A 16591-nucleotide genomic window follows, 5' to 3' on the forward strand; every position below is an offset into this window, starting at 1 on the left:
TAATTTTTTAAACTGATAATTAGTTATATTATATATACTTATTTAATAAGAACAACAAGTAAAATAGATCGAAATGTAAATAAGCATCTATATTATAGTTGACTTTCTAGTTTTAGTAGTACTATTTTAAGAAGGATTGTATAGTGGAAGTGGAATGCCTGACAAACACGAAAAAGGAAAAAAAGGAATAAAAACACTTATTTTTCATTTTCTTGTTATTGGATTCCTGATTACTCCTATCTTAGATGTGTACAATGTTAACATCAACCTATTTTATTTTTTCTCTTTTTTTAAAAAGAATATATCATTTGGAATTTTTCATTTATTTCAATTTTTGCTAAAGTACCAGACTTCGCTGAAAAATTCCAACAAAAAAAAAGTCATTAAATTCACAAATTAGCAAATATTCAAAGACAAGTTTATTGAGATTTTTTTTTATGAAAATAAGTGCTTTAAAAATAAAAGAAATTACTTTCTTAATAAAAGTAATCCACCACTCCGTCCTCATATTTTTGTGTTGAATGTATACATATGCTTTGAAGATAATATTTTTTAGTCGCATATCGAACGCAAGAAAATAAATAAACAATCATTTATTTTCTTAATTTTTATAGAAGTATCGAACACACCATATATATAAATAATTTCAGAATAATATTTTGTATTTATGACTGAATACAACAAAATAATTTAAAAATTCATTTTTTTTTTATTTTTTTTTTGTCGTATCTAACACATGACCCAGGGGCGAAGCCACATATGTGGTGTGAGGTTCATTCAAACCCCCTTCGATAGAAAATTATCTATTATATATGGTTAAAATAATAGTTTAAGTATATACGGTAAATGTTAAACTCCCTTCGGTTAATTCATGTATCTACAATATTTAAATTTTAAACACAGTGGGTAATAATACTATCTTGTATCAGTATAGCAATTGTATAGAAGTATTATTGTTTTTCTCACATGACATGGATTCCCCACTCCCCACCACTCAATAATTTATTTTTAATGCATATCTACTGGGAGTACTACTATATTAAAGAATAATTGGCCATATTCATCAAATTGTGGACATGTGAGTTGTGACTAACTAGTCAAATAAGGTTTGGTGATAATTAGGTAAAATTGATGTGAAAATATGCGTACTAGTAGTTTTTTACAATGTACGTAAGCACAATAGGCCTACAGTACTGCAGTAACACAATAATAACGTATTATTATGCCTTAATTTCTAATGTGTATAAGTTTGAATATCGAAATAAATAATGCAAATAACTTTAAAAAATCGTAAATGTTTTAAGCCAATTTAAATATAAAAAGTCAATCTTTTAATTCAGCCATCAACTTTGGACAATTATGGACTCCCAAAAAGTGGTATCAATTCACTATAATTTGTAACTCGATAGTAGTCAATTGTTCGCTATACATGTATAACTAGATTAATGCTAGTCTTCATGGTTTTAAATATGATTTCAGAATTAAGTTTAAAAATAAAGAAAATTTTAATGCATCTCTTATGTGATTTATAAGAGCTACACTGATTACGTGGGTGGATTAGGAAATTTACCTTGGTCATGAAGGATATTATCAGACTCATGAAACACTAATTTGGAGATTAATGTGTGTCACCAAAATCGTTACTATGGCCTACCAAAGGTCCAAGCCCATAGACTTTTTTTAAATTTATGTCTATGTATATTTTCAAGCTACGAATAAAAATAGTAAATCAATACATAATCAAACCCCACATCGTTCTGCCGCCATCTCTATACTTTTGACACCAAAATATTGACGATAATATTGATTGTTTGGCTAAACTGGCTCAAGAATACTTTAAATATCGAGCAACATATTTCATTTTTTTTTATCAAACAAAAAAAGATTTTTTTAATTAAATAGGAAAAAAAATTAGAGAAAAATATAACAAATACTACATGCCTGACATCTAATTGGCGGAGAAAAGACGTAGGATGCAGGCCAGACTTTTTGTCGCTTCCAATCGTGCTAGTTTGTGGAAGACTTTTGACTTACCAATTTTTACAATAATTACGATTGTACATATTATTATTATTATTATTTGAAAATTTCTACACTATTGCACACGAAAAAGGGAAGAAAAAAATAAGAAGAAGGAAATTAATTGAACCAACTCAAATTGTTAGAAGGCACGTATTACTTTATATGTAATAATAAATATAGTTGTAATAATAATAAAAAGTGTATAATATGTTGAACACTAGAATATAGGCTCTTTTAAAACGAGATGAACTAAAGGAGCATGAAAAATTGTCGTCTTCGTAAGTTCGTAGTTTAATTTGGTCGTAGGAGACATATAACATGTGTGATTTCTTCTGATCTATTCTAGTTTTTGTGGATAGAGTTATTTGATATTTGTTGTTTATGGAAGGTGGTAGATATCCCGTAAAATTAGTCGAGGTGTGCGCAAATTGACATAAATACCAGAGTCATAGAAAAAAACGATGATTGAATTGTGAATATACTATAATATTTCTATTATGTTCATATAACATATTGAAGCAAACAGATGATTCAATTTTGTTATATGGCTACCTTAATTTTCTTCTTATGGGTGTTCGATTTCTCACCTTGTAATTCCCTCTCCCAATTCTCCTTCCCCTACTACCATTTTTATTTTATTTTTTAAAAAACAAATGATTCACAATGAATAAATATATAGTCGGGGATTAGTGTTTAGTAACGTTATTTTTGATACAATTACTATAATGTATAGTGTGATGATGTGATTCTTGTTAAGAACTCATGAAATTAAAAAACTTTTAATTTAGTAAATACAAATTTTACTCTAAGAGGAAAAATATCTATTACATAACTTTTTTGAAATGGTTGTAGATCGAAAAGTCTATAAATTAAAGCCGCCTCCAAACAATTTGAGATCAAAATGCAGTTAATTGATTTTCATATACTCCTCAAATTTATCTGTCCTATTTTAACTTAGCACAAAATTAATGAAGTTAAAAGACACTCTTAAATCATATAGTTTCTAAGTATGTCATAAGAAAAATTAAAACTAAAAATCATAAAAAATATATATATATATATTTTTTTCAAATTGACTACAAAGGGTAAGTATCACAAAACGAAAAATCCATAATACTAGAAGTAGTGATCAAATCACCATTAACAGTCAAACTCATAATATAAGAGTTCAAGCTGTCCAAAATGTTGACTAATGAGCCATTATATTAGGGAACTAGTAAAACTCCATGTTACTAGTAACTATTATTGAAAATCAAGTTGACGTAAGAAAAAAGCCAAACAAAACAAAAAATGTACATAATTTTTTTTTTAATATAAAAAAAATGATAAATTGACAGAGAGGACTCACATGTGGAGCTCCTCACTCCTGCGCTGTAGCTTCCGCTTTTGACTTTTTACTAATTTGAACTCCTTTTGTTTGATTTTGTGTGATATTTTTTTATTATTATTTTGTCTAAGAAAAAAGGTCATTTTATTATAAATAAAATATTTTAATTTCTTTTATTTTTTATATGAAATTATTTATAATCATATAAATATTTATAATTATTGTAGACTATAAATTTAAATTTTTTAAAATAATATTATGTTAAATTAAATAGTGTCATATAAAATAAAATGAAAGTGTAAACACTCTGACTCATTCTCCAGTCACTTTCTTCTTTAAAAAAAAAAGTGTGGAAGTGGTGGGATGGTCCGATGGCTTTTCACCGTTGGGAAAAGTTTGGTAGTTGCCGGCCAGGCAACGCACGATGTGAACTATTCATGAAAGACACGCCTCCAACTAGCCAACTACTATGGTCTATGAATTATATATTCCTATTTTCACATAAGTTTGGTAAATCTAAGAGAAAAATTTATACACACAATTAAATAAATTTATAAGATAAATATTTACTCATCACTTAGTATTTTTACAAAATTAAGCAATTTAAATAGGGAAAATTGTATATAATAGCAAACTATTAATTCAAATTAAATGCTATAAATATAATTTGATTTAATTGTACCTCATAGCAAACTATTGTTATTTCACCTCTCTCCTGGTGAATCTCGCTCGCCACTCTCGTTCTCTCGCTCGCCTCTCTCGTTTTTTATACAAACGCAAGTGTATAAAGTGTGTTTGTGTTTGTATAAAGCGAGAGAAAATTATATACACATATATTTTCGTTCCCCTCTCCCAGATCTCGCTTGCACTCTCCCAGATCTCGCTCTCTCACTCGCCTCTCTCACTTTATACAAAAAACGCAAATTGTATAAAATGCGTTTGTGTTTGAATAAAGAGAGAGAAAATTGTATATATACATATATTTTCGTTCCCCTCTCTCCCCTCTCCCAGATCTAGGTCGCCACTCTCCCAGATCTCGCTCTCTCACTCGCCTCTCTCACTTTATACAAAAACGCAAATGTATAAAATGCGTGAAAATTATATATATACATATATTTTCGTTCCCCTATCTCCCCTCTCCCAGATCTCGCTCGCTCACTCGTCTCTCTCACTTTATACAATTGATCTTTTTGTATATGTATACCAAAGCAAATTATACATCTGCTTTCTTTTGTATATGTATAGCGAAATATACATATTTATGTTTGCTATGGAGCGCAATTATGCAAACTTTGCTATAACATACAAATATGAATTTTGTGTTTGCTATATGTGAAAGTTGCTCATTTAAACACTCACTCTTATCTTGAGCTTATACTTCTCTTGAACACATAAATTTTATTTGGAGTACGCGTGCATTTCAAATGAACCACATCTATTTATAAATAGTGATAAAAAAAAATTATTACTTTATTCTAAAGTGTTTTTTTCAACTACATATTTTTGAACCATACGTTCTAAAATGTTTTTTCAACTACTTCCTCCACTTAATAAACATAATTTTGTTTGGAATTCTATATCCAAAATATGTCTAATCCGCATATCATCCATTACACTATTACCACAAGATCAAAGTCATGTGAGCTTCTTTCATATCTCATTATAATATGAATCTTATTTTTTTAAAACAATCTTTCAATATATTGACCTTGATTATCAAGTTCGTTGAGTCGCTTCGGACAATAAAAATATATATCTCCTACGTCCCAATTTATATGATTTACTTTACTTATTAATACATTCTCCGTCCCATTTTATGTGGCATTATTCGGATTTCGAGATTCAAACAAGTCTAACTTTGACCGTAATTTTTTCATAGATCTTTTAAAATTTTTAAATTATCAATTGTTGTGACTTATAGTACTTTTTACGTAGTTTACAAATATATAAATTTCATTGCAAAAAAATTAAAGATTTCATGCGCAAATTTCCGGTCAAACTTAAACTGTTTGACTCTCGAAAACAAAAAAGTGCCACATAAATTGGGACAGAGGGAGTAAGTCCAAAAAATAATTGACACATTTATCTATTTAGTAATAATTTAAATGCTCATTTTATCCTTAATCTATGACTTTTGTACCACACATATTTTAAAAATCTCTTTCTCTTTTAAACTCTATAATAATTGATAAATCAAATTGACTCATATAAATTGAGACGGATGAGTAAATTTTTTGGCGCATTGCATAACATTCGAAATCAAAATAGGAGTGGATGAGGCGGGAGAATGATTGATGAAAGTTCCAAAATATACCAAATCATAGCGGCGCAATCAACGCGGCAAAGTTTGGCTACTTTCTCTAGTTTTGTCAAAATTATAACCCCGCGTCCAAAAATAATTGTCCATTATATTAAAAATATATGTTTAATTTAAAAAATTAAAAAATAATTTATCTTTTTGATTTGTTTTACCTTTGCTATTAAATACTTATTATTTATCATCTAACATATTTTTCAAAATATTAAATTTAATAAAATCAAAGAATATTATTCCTATTATTTATTGTTTCCGTAAAGGGTACGTCAAGTCAATAGTGGACAATTATCGTTGAATATATCTAAAGAAAAATCAATAGACGGCGTAATTTGATTTTTATTTTTGATTTTTTTAATTTTCATAGCGCCATATATTTCAACTATTCATTCACATTATTCTTGACTTTTTATGATATGAGTATTTATTTTGCTTTTTTTTTTTATTTTATAATAAAATTTGTCGTTCGTGACATTGGAAATGCTTACCATCAATATCATCACGAGTTATTTAACATCTTTTTTGATTTTTTTAAAATTGAAATTCAAAATTCAAAATTCAAATCATGAAACTTAAAAAATTTAAAATGCATCCAAATAGTGAAAATATGTACATTTTAATGGATAATAGCAACGATAGATTTTAAAAAAGTATACACATGGGCGAAGCTAAAATTTAATTTTAGCAATTTTAAATTTCATAATGACGATTTAAGTAATAATAACTAAACTTTAAATTTAATATTTGTACATATTATTGAACTTATTAACATAAATACTGTGCTTAAGTAAAATCTATTGTGTTCAACTAAATCGCATGCGAACTATTGCTCTGTATCAAATATTCAATTCGAATATTAAAGGAATAATACTACAGACACTTTTTTTTTATTAACATAGACAAATTTATTCCATCGTAAATTTCAAAGAAAAAGAGGAGGCAAATGCTTCTCGATAAACCACAATGAAAGCAATAATCATTGTGTTGCCAACTAAAGTTTTGATTATTGACCTACATTACCCCCACCAACCCAATATCACATTGACAAGATCTCTGTCATTCTGTTAAATGCATGCTAATAAGATCTACTAATATTTGCTGGCAAATAGGACCATATGTGACTAAGAAGGTGTTTGATCACAAAAAAAAAATAATATTTTTTTAATCTGATTTTTTTAAAATTGAAAATCTTATTATTTACTAATTCATTTTAGAGAATAAAGATATGATTTCTTTTTCCAATTTTACTATCATAATTAAATAATAATTTTTGACTTTAGAATTTCAAAATATAGTAAATACAAAAAAATTAGTAAAATTAAAGCATTATTAATGTTTACACAAAAGAACAAAATGCATATTGAACATATAAAATGAAATTAGAGAGTAATAAAATAAAGAAAAATCATTCCATCACTGATCAAATGGTTGCCAAAAAATATGCAGTTCTGTATAAAATAATATTATCTTTTCAAAAAAAAAATGGTTGCCCAAAATTAGAATTAGAAAAATAAAATGCAGTAAACTTTTAGAATTTTGTATTTCATGGAGTGCTAGAAAAACTAATTTTCACCAGCTAAAAGGTGAGATTTCATCAAAATTGTTATTTTCCCACTACTTCATTGAGTATTTATTATTTTTGTTTGCTAAAAATATTGAATAATTAGGTCAACCAAAAAAATTAATAAAAAATGAAGTATTTATATGTATCTCAAGGTTGATGAAATCGAGGTCCATTTGTTGCTTAAACTTGTGTATTTCCGCGTATATGCCTAGTGAATAACAGCTAACTTTAATCACTTCACAGTTTATTTTATTTGACATATTATTTTTACACCCTTAAATTTCACTTTATTATCAATAAAAAAACAATATTTATCTTTTCATACTTATTAATTAAAATAAGATAAAGTTAAAATTAATAAGTATTTTAAATCAATTACTTATAATAAATACTATAATGAAAATGAGACCATAGAGAAACAAATCTTATCTGCACTAAGAAAACTTCAATTAAAATTCAACGCGGTAATTACTTAAGACAATTTAAGGGCTGTCTTTCTAGAACTAGAATAGCTCTCTCTTTTTGACCATTTTTTTTCATTTTTTTTTTCTTCTAAGAAACTTTGAAATTTTATCAAAGCTTTCATTTTCGCTTTCTCGGCTTTGAATCGTAAACCATAAATCAAATAAATATCCGTCTTTTTAAATTTATTTTCCAACAAATACAATTAAAAAGCAGAATATTACAAAAAATCTACTTGAAATTCTGGACCAGTCACAAAAAAAAAGACTTGTCACCTAGCCAATAATATTTCAACATCTGTAAATTACAATTTCATGCGTAACGGCCCACCGTAGTAATAAATAGTACTCCTCAATTATTAAACAAAAAATAATAATTCAATTCCTACAGTTATTTTTTTCATAAAAAGGAGAGAGAAAAGTAGATAAAAAGAGGAAAAAAACAATAACCCACCCACTAGTTTCGCCCCCTTTTCAGTGCTTTAACCCAAAAACTCTTCTTCTTTACTTTTTTTTCTTCTGCAATTCTACAACTTCTTCTTCACAATTTTCATACCATAAAACCAACGTAAACTTCTCTGTACCTTTAAAAATAAAACTTCATTTTTTTGGTGTTAGTTTTCAATTTTTTCTCCTATGGAGTTGATTGAAGCAAGAGCATTGAAATCCAGTTTTCTCTCAGATATGGCTATGAAAAATACCCAACAAGTTTTTCTTGATGATATATGGTGTGTAACAGGGATTAATAATGGAGCGACTGAGGATTTTTCAGTTGATGATCTTTTGGATTTTTCTGACAAAGATTTCAAAGACCCAGAACTACATGAAGATGATGAGAAAACCTTTTTTTCTGGGTCTTCTCAGAACAGAAATTCACAGGATTCTACTTTTTCCGGCATGGAAAGCTTTGGTTCTCTCGCCGGCGAACTCCCTATTCCGGTAAAAACTCATGGCCTTCGCCTTGGGAAAAAGAGAAATTTGCCTATTTTTTTTATTTTTTTTTTGTAATATTTGGATTTTTATGGAAAACCCATTTTAACAGGTTGATGAAATGGAGAATCTTGAATGGTTATCCCAATTTGTTGATGATACTCCGTCGGAATTTTCGTTGTTGTGTCCAGCCGAAAGTTTCAAGGACAAAACCGGTGATTTTACAGAGACCCGGTCTGAACCGGTGGTTAGACCGGTTGTTAAGAAAATGAGAGTTCCATGTTTCCCTTTACCGTTTCCAGTGAAACCGAGAAGCAAACGGTCCAGACCGGCTGGAAGAACATGGTCTTTTCCGTCGTCGACAGTTTCAGGAGACTCTTCTTCTCCCACCTCTTCGTCGTACGGTTCTTCACCGTTCCCTTCGGGTTTTTTTCACGAACCCGGTTTATGACGGTGACTTGTTTTGTAGCGTAGAAAAGCCACCGTTGAAGAAGCCAAAAAAGAATCCATCAGCAGAGACCGGTTCAGGCCGTCGGTGTACCCATTGTCAGGTTCAAAAAACACCCCAGTGGCGAGCCGGTCCATTGGGTCCAAAAACTTTGTGCAACGCTTGTGGTGTTAGATACAAATCCGGTCGGCTTTTTCCTGAGTATAGACCTGCTTGTAGTCCAACTTTTTCTCTAGAAGTTCACTCAAATAGCCACCGGAAAGTTTTGGAGATGCGGCGGAAGAAGGAAACCGGTGAGGTTATTGACTCCGGTTTTGCTTCTATGATTTCAACTTGTTGAAATGAAAAAACCCGGTTCAGTTAAAAACGGTCTAGGGTCTAGCTCGGTTGCGGTTTAAATGTGAAAATTTTGGTAAATTGTGGGTAGTAGGAAGGGTAGACGTAGAAATGTAACGTATTTTAGGAAGGTTATTGTAATTTTTACTTTTAGATTTTTGCCACTTTTATATTTTTTGGTTTTAAATTTCTTTTTTGCAGTGTAAAATCTAATTTATTCGCAGTTTAGTGGTCAATCTTATAGAAACCATTCATTTGTTTTTATTATTTTTATTTTTGAGAAAAGTGGGTTGGAAAAATTCAAAACGGTTGAGCGGTTTCTGACAACTCTAGAAAATCTAAATGCTCACATAATTAATTCGCTTGCCAAATTTAGCACAACAACTGCAGCTCAAAGTACAACCATGTTAATCTTTTAATTTGTTGGAAGTTAACCATATAATCTAACAGAATTTACATATACAATATAATTTTTTTTAATTTTTTAATTTTTTTTATGAATGATGTTTAACTAACCATGGATAGATTTCAAATTAAATTTTTATATACTTAATAAATTTCTTTAACACTTACAATTTGGTCGAAACTATTTTATCAATTTTTAACATATGCCCCTTGACTTCATTTCTTTGAATGTCACTATGTCAGCTATATATACTCAATAACATTGTTCTATTTTTAGATTTGAACAGTAAACATCCAATTGATCTATCTCACTTTATTTATTTTTTAACTGATAATTTGCTTTAAAAAGAATGTCAGTTTCTTGATCTATAATAACTTTTTACACTCAATATTGTATATGACATGTTAATATCGTGAGAGTCAAAGAACATTTGATGTATATACCACATATTTAGTAGTTTTAAATTACCAGATTTAAAATATTACTTTCTTATATTTTATATTGAGTTAAATTTAAATATATAAATTGAAACGAAGGGAGTATTCAAATTATCAGTACTTTTTTTTACTTTTTATTCGGTGTTCGGAGTTCATATTGGAGCTCAGATTAAATTTGAATCATGTACTGCGGGAATCATTTTGAGGTGACGCTCTCAATAGGATTTCTTCATATTCAAGGCTCAAACACAAGCATTTTAATTAAGGATTAAACAGTTTCACCCAATATATGACCCATGTTGGTATGTTATCACTACCTTACTAGCAAGAAAGAAAGGAAAAGAAAAAGGGAACATTCAATGCATTGGTGAGTGTGTGTGGTAGATTATCGTAACGTTAAAGGCAAAGGTAAATGGGCCCATTTCGTATTTAAGTCATTAGGTGGGTTGGAGCCCACTAAGGGTGGTGCGGTGTGTGGTATATATGCCCACTTTTGTTGGTGTTTTCAAATAGTATCACTCCGTATAACAACGACAATAACAATATATTCAGTATGATTTTATAAAATGAATTTAGGAAGGATAAATCATATGCAGCTCTAATCCTTATAAAAATAGAAAGGTTGTTTGTGCTATACACTCAGCTTAAGAGAAACATAATTCAAAGCAATTTAGAAAAAGAAGTAATAGAAGTACGAGAAATACCACAGCTCCCTCTATAATAATAATTGAGAATTTCAGTAATGACTTGTGACCACTTTTAATGCTCTCTGACTCACTCTATTCTTCTATCCAATTAAAACGATTCAATTTTTATTGACTTCATTAACTTGGGCCTATCATGGTTTTTTTGGAAGGATGGGCCAATTGGGCCGTAATAGACATATGGCCCATCAATAATGAGGCCCATGTTGCACCTAACCAATTAATGTAGAGAGATTTCCATAAACACATTATCACTCAGTTTTTAACTAGTGAGGTTAAATTTTGGGAAAAAGGACGAATATACCTCCGAACTATCGAAAATGGTATGCAGTTATCCTCCGTCATATTTTTGGGACATTGGTTCCCCTGCCATCCAAAAGCTAGAGCATATATGCCCTTCACACTAACGGAAGACTAAATAGGGACACGTGGCGCAATCTTATCCGTCGATCCAATATTTAATAAATGTCGATCGGTGGATAAGATTATGACACGTGTATGTCCGTTAGTATAAAGGGTATATATGCTCTAGTTTTTGGACGACAGGGGCACCAATGTCCCAAAAGTGTGACGGAGGGTATCTGCATATCATTTACGATAGTTCAGGGATATTTATCCTTTTTCCCTAAATTTTTTGATTTTGTATAAATACTACGTGCGATAATAGTAAAGAAAACTATACACACCTAGTGTTTAGAGAGACAATATATGCCGGATATGATATAAATGCATATAAGTTAATTATTGTTAATTGATATATTATATTCATGGTTAAATTTTTATTTTTACTTAAGTTTTTTGGACTTGATATAAATATTGTGGGTGTAAATAAATAATTTTGGGGCATGTCATGTGGACACGTGAAATGGTGGAGTAGTTAGGAATCATTAAGGACGTGCTAACTGTAATGAAAGAACATGGGGTTCGTCTTCCCATAACTGTCGTTTTCTTACACTATTTTAATTTTTATACAATCATTATTTTTTGGGTTAAAAATAAAATATTACACAATGGATTGTTAGCTGTGATATCTGATTTTTTTGAAGAATATGAGAAAGGTAATTATAGTAATTAATAGAGTAGGTAAGTCTAAAGTTTCAAATTGATTTGCATTAGCAGACTTTAAATAGATCAATTCTTGAGATAAAATATCTCCAAAAAGTGTTTTTTTAAGGGAAAAAAGAATGTTGATTCTAATGAATAATCCATCAATAACGAATAAAAAATAATTCTATGCAATTCTGAAAGGGCGAAAGATCCCTCGAATAGAATTATTCGATTATATTGACAATTTAAAAAATGTGATCATTCTATGAACATAGTATGATGGCCATTGCTCCTTTTTTCCTCTTTTGGTCATATGACCTTCCCCTCCCATCAAGAGAGTTTCTTTAGGTCTATCGGTGCACACTATTATTTTGTTGTTATCTTCCGGCCATTTTAACTACTAAATATTTCTTGGAACGGCCCTTGAATTATGACAAGAGTAATCTCAATTGCCGTACCAAGCGCCTCCTAGAAGCTTGGCCAATGAGGCAATAATTGCAAGAATGTGTATTGTCCACTGAAAAGGTTGAACTTGAACGTAATAATTCTCTGACATGGGTCTTTCTTTTCTTTACAATGTCTCTTCAAAAAAAGTAACATTATGTTAAATTATAATACTCATTTGTACAAAGTTGTTAACCTTTCTGCCAATTCGAATACTATTACAATTGATTCATCTATGAGTAAACTAGCTCCCAAAAGAATAACGTTAACGACTATATTTCTTCCTATTTTTGAGTCAACATAAATTTCTTTTGGAACATCTGTTTAAGCATATAACCGAAGCACAGCAAGGCCAACAGCTGAGATGGACACAAGGCTTCCTATACAATATTTGATGACTTCATATTTTCCAGCTTCAAGTTGGGCCCTCATGGCATGGATTTCCTATTCACGTATCACAATATTAACATAACGTAGTTAACTTTGGAGCTTCCCACTTTTAGTATAATATTATATAGACAGAGTCTGAGCTAGAAGTAATTATGTCTAGTGTAGATCCGCTATAGTAACCAAGAGTAAACACTTACTCGATCTAGCTTGTTAGTAAGGTAGGTGGTCCCTGTACTCTGCTTGGCAAGTTCATCGCGAATGCTTCTGCAACAAGTTGCAATTTGGAGTGAGCCACTACTAGTCATTGATTTATTATGGAGTATAAAAATGTCTTCGTTATTAGATAGGAACTCTTGAAAGTCTTACCCTCTTTCGAGATTTAAATCCAAACGTTGACCAGCAGTAAGCTTATCAATCTCATACCTATATCAGCAAATAAGTGGTTCACAAAGTAAGCAAATAAAAGTAGAATCAACTTTCACACAATTCAGATGTACCTCAATTCAGTACGCACTTTCTCAATATCATTCCGAAACTTTTCAGTTTCATGTTGCAGTAGAGAAAGATGATTTTCCTGCAATCAGAGAACTTCAGATATCAAACTCAAATTCATATTTGCAAGTCTGGAAACATAAAAAAGCACAAGGCATTACAGTAAGCAATTATCAACAGTCCAACAAATAGAGTTTAAAGCTTCACATTGCATCAGCACAACTTTTATGCAAAAGATTAGAAGCTATGACATCACATCACTCACTTAGCTATGGAGATCGACTGAACAATTCAGTCTTATGAACAAGGTCGAACTTTCATTTCAAGCCACCAGACTTTCCGTATATACCATTTCTTCAGAATTTCTCTGTAGTAGAAGATTTAATAAACAACCTGAATTGCATAAGTGGTTTGCTCCTTGAAGCTAATTCCTCCGCTTAAATAGAGGAATCACGGACCATGTGACAGAAGTGTGTGAACACTGAATCCTTAGACCACATTGTCACATAGTCCGTCATTCTTCCAATTGGCAAGTTTAACTAGATTTCTGGGTTTTTCCTTTGATCCGTACATAACACTGTGGATGTAGCAACCCTTGATTAAAGGATACACAATCTGATCCAATCAATAGCGAGCGTCCTAGAAAAATGGCTTTCCTGAACTTGGATATATTATTAGTAGGACCTATATGAGGAATCACTGAATAAGTGATACTGGCATGTTATTTGGCTATATTCAGTGTTCACATACTTCTGTCAACTATAAATGAGAAGAATTTTTAATGAATCAATATCTGGATTCTGGAGTAAGAAACTTAATGCATCGATTAGGAGCTCCCACAATGTTTAATTGATGTAGCAAATGGAATAACTGGCGGATATCCCTACCTCTCGATCCTAAGAAATACGTGCAGAGCCCTATGCAGATCCAACTCAAAACATACTGTAGAATCTCTAATTATCAGCTGATGAGAGGGGTAGAAGAGAAAACCATTTTTAACTGCCACATTAGGGTTGTATCTTTTCACAAACTCAACAATGAACTATTTCTATTTGGCTCCAAACAGCATTCAAAATCATACATCTCCACGCATTACAATTTCAGAACCAGATCAGATAAAGGTAGACTACTGGTACAAAATAGGCCAAGAAGAGAATCAAAAGGTGTACATTTGATATATCATTAGTAATTATTCTACAAACCAGAAAAGAAAAAAAAGAGCAGATTGCTATATATCACATGATGAGACCTTCTGACAATTCAATACTTGAAATATATTTACCTGAGAATTTTGTAGTAGGGATTTGAACTTGGAAAGATTGGCTTCTTGAACCAAATCAGACTACAGAGACAAACAAATAAAAGAACATTTTCATATTGGTACAACAACGGCACGTTGTTATAAAACCAAAAAAAATAAATTATTATCTGAGAATCTCTTACTTTCTGCATTTCAGCTAGTGAAACAAAAGAATTAGCAATATTTTCCAAGCTGTCGTTTAAAACCTCAGTGATCGCAGATGTTATTGCCTCTGCCTGCTTTGAAGGTACACCTTGTGCTTCTAATCTACGAACCTGTCAACACACCAACTTCTCATTATAACGACAACAACTTGCATCAATTCCAAACAAGTTGAGGTCGCTATAGAAATCTTCATTAGCAATGTCGCTCCATTTAAACTCATCTCAAACCAATATTATATACAAGACAAAAAGTAACAATATAAGTACTCAAAGAGAGCATAAATATATAACATCAAATTAACACGAACAAACTAGAGCAGTGCCTAAAATTGTAAATTACAGTTACACCTCTCTGTAAACGCAATCTTCTATAACAACATTTTCACTATAACAACTAGGTTTTTTGGGGAACCAATCGTTTATGTTATGTTATATTACATACTATATATCCTCTACAACAGTATTTGCTTTAGCAGTTAAAAAATATCAGGACAAATGACGTTATTATAGAGAGATTTGACTGTATCATATTTCAAAACAAGGAAATTGAACAATGGAGAAACAAAATGGAAATTACCATAGCTAATGTATCAACGAGAAAGGCACGTTTGCTATCCAGCTTAACCATTTGAGACATCTGCCTATAACCAAACTTGTAATGAGCAGAAGATTTTGACGAATACAAACTGTAAAATTTGAAATTATAACCATCGGCTATGCATTGAGACCTATTTACAAGCAATGAAGCTGCAGGAACATTAATGGCTACATTGTTAATCCCTCCCAATTTGGACAAACTAATACCGTAATTAACCCCTAATGGAACCACTCGCTTAACAACAGCCATTAAATTTCTTCAAAATTTTGCTCGCATTATCCTAACAGAAACCTGAATTTTGCGAGCAAAAAAAATTAAAAAATTGTTTGATTCTTTCAGATACTAATAACTGAAGAATGCAGCAAGAAGAACAAATCAAGAAGAATTTGTAGTCAAATTCCGAGTAAATGATGAATCGTAAAATGTATGTAATATATATATTTTTTAATATTGAAAGGTGTGGACTGATAGAGAGAAATGCGAGATTCAAGCTAAGAATGGTAAGTGACTTGTGTTGGTTAATGAGTTTTACAAGTTAGTTTGTTCATTGTTTATGGCGGAAGAAATTAATTTCAACGTTTTTTTGCAATCCTACGGCTGCTTTTAATTCTATTTGTATGCTATCGGTTTCTTTTTCCATGTGATTTTATTTTCTTTCTGACATTTGGAATCCCAATGTTGAATTAATGAAGGATAAGAAAATTTAAAAAAGAGTTGAATAAACTTAACACCACCAACAGCAACAACAAACCCACATTAATTTCATAAGCAGTTCAGAGAAGGCTATAATATGGAATATAACAAACCTTTCACATCCTTGAATAATAAAAAAATTATTTTACATAAATCATGCGTTAAAATAAAGGGAAAATTATTATAATAGAAAACTATTAATTCAAATTAAATGCTATAAATATACTATGATTTAATTGTACCCTATAGCAAACTACTGTTATTTTCGCCACTCTCCCTGGTGGAAACTCGCTCGCCACTCTCGTTTGGTGGAAGTCTCGCTCGCCTCTCTCGCTTTTATACAAACACAAATGTATAAAATGCGTTTGTGTTTGTATAAAGCGAGAGGAAATTGTATATATACATATATTTTTGTTCCCCTCTCCTAGATCTCGCTCGCCACTCTCCCAAATCTCGCTCGCCACCCTCGCCTCTCTCGCTTATACAAATAGAAACGAAATGTATAAATTGCGCT

The 16591-nt window shown here is 30.7% G+C and overlaps 1 protein-coding gene and 1 pseudogene across 3 annotated transcripts; one reads left to right on the forward strand and one right to left on the reverse strand.

Annotated features, from left to right (window-relative positions):
• The first annotated feature begins 8086 nt into the window (after positions 1-8086).
• LOC125815813 (GATA transcription factor 5-like) lies at positions 8087-9557 on the forward strand (annotated as a pseudogene). The gene is made up of 2 exons (XR_007442196.1): positions 8087-8627; positions 8731-9557. The product of XR_007442196.1 is annotated as a GATA transcription factor 5-like (transcript).
• Positions 9558-12710: 3153 nt separating this feature from the next.
• On the reverse strand, positions 12711-15726 carry LOC125815824 (protein FMP32, mitochondrial-like). 2 transcript variants are annotated; one of them, XM_049495380.1, is made up of 8 exons: positions 15515-15660; positions 15364-15427; positions 14766-14897; positions 14605-14664; positions 13328-13404; positions 13197-13253; positions 13028-13094; positions 12711-12884 (listed from the first exon to the last, which is right to left on the reverse strand). In XM_049495380.1, exons 1-8 carry the CDS (start codon positions 15631-15633, stop codon positions 12765-12767), a joined length of 696 nt encoding a protein of 231 aa, XP_049351337.1. In that variant the 5' UTR covers positions 15634-15660; the 3' UTR covers positions 12711-12764. The 2 variants fall into 2 exon arrangements, with proteins under 2 accessions (XP_049351337.1, XP_049351336.1); XM_049495379.1 differs by having other exon boundaries at positions 15364-15726.
• Between the last annotated feature and the right edge of the window lie 865 nt (positions 15727-16591).

Source organism: Solanum verrucosum, unplaced genomic scaffold, assembly GCF_900185275.1.
Source record: "Solanum verrucosum unplaced genomic scaffold, falcon-dt-bn FXZP01000261.1, whole genome shotgun sequence".
NCBI lineage: Eukaryota > Viridiplantae > Streptophyta > Magnoliopsida > Solanales > Solanaceae > Solanum > Solanum verrucosum.

What these genes read in the sequence shown, in the direction of transcription:
- LOC125815824 (XM_049495379.1), bottom strand. Translation starts at nt 15,633, where the DNA reads ATGGCTGTTGTTAAGCGAGTGGTTCCATTAGGGGTTAATTACGGTATT. An exon ending in TCGTTGATACATTAGCTATG is followed by an intron (nt 14,898 to 15,363) that starts GTAATTTCCATT and finishes GTGTGTTGACAG; the next exon opens with GTTCGTAGATTAGAAGCACA. An exon ending in AAAGTGCGTACTGAATTGAG is followed by an intron (nt 13,254 to 13,327) that starts GTACATCTGAAT and finishes TTGCTGATATAG; the next exon opens with GTATGAGATTGATAAGCTTA.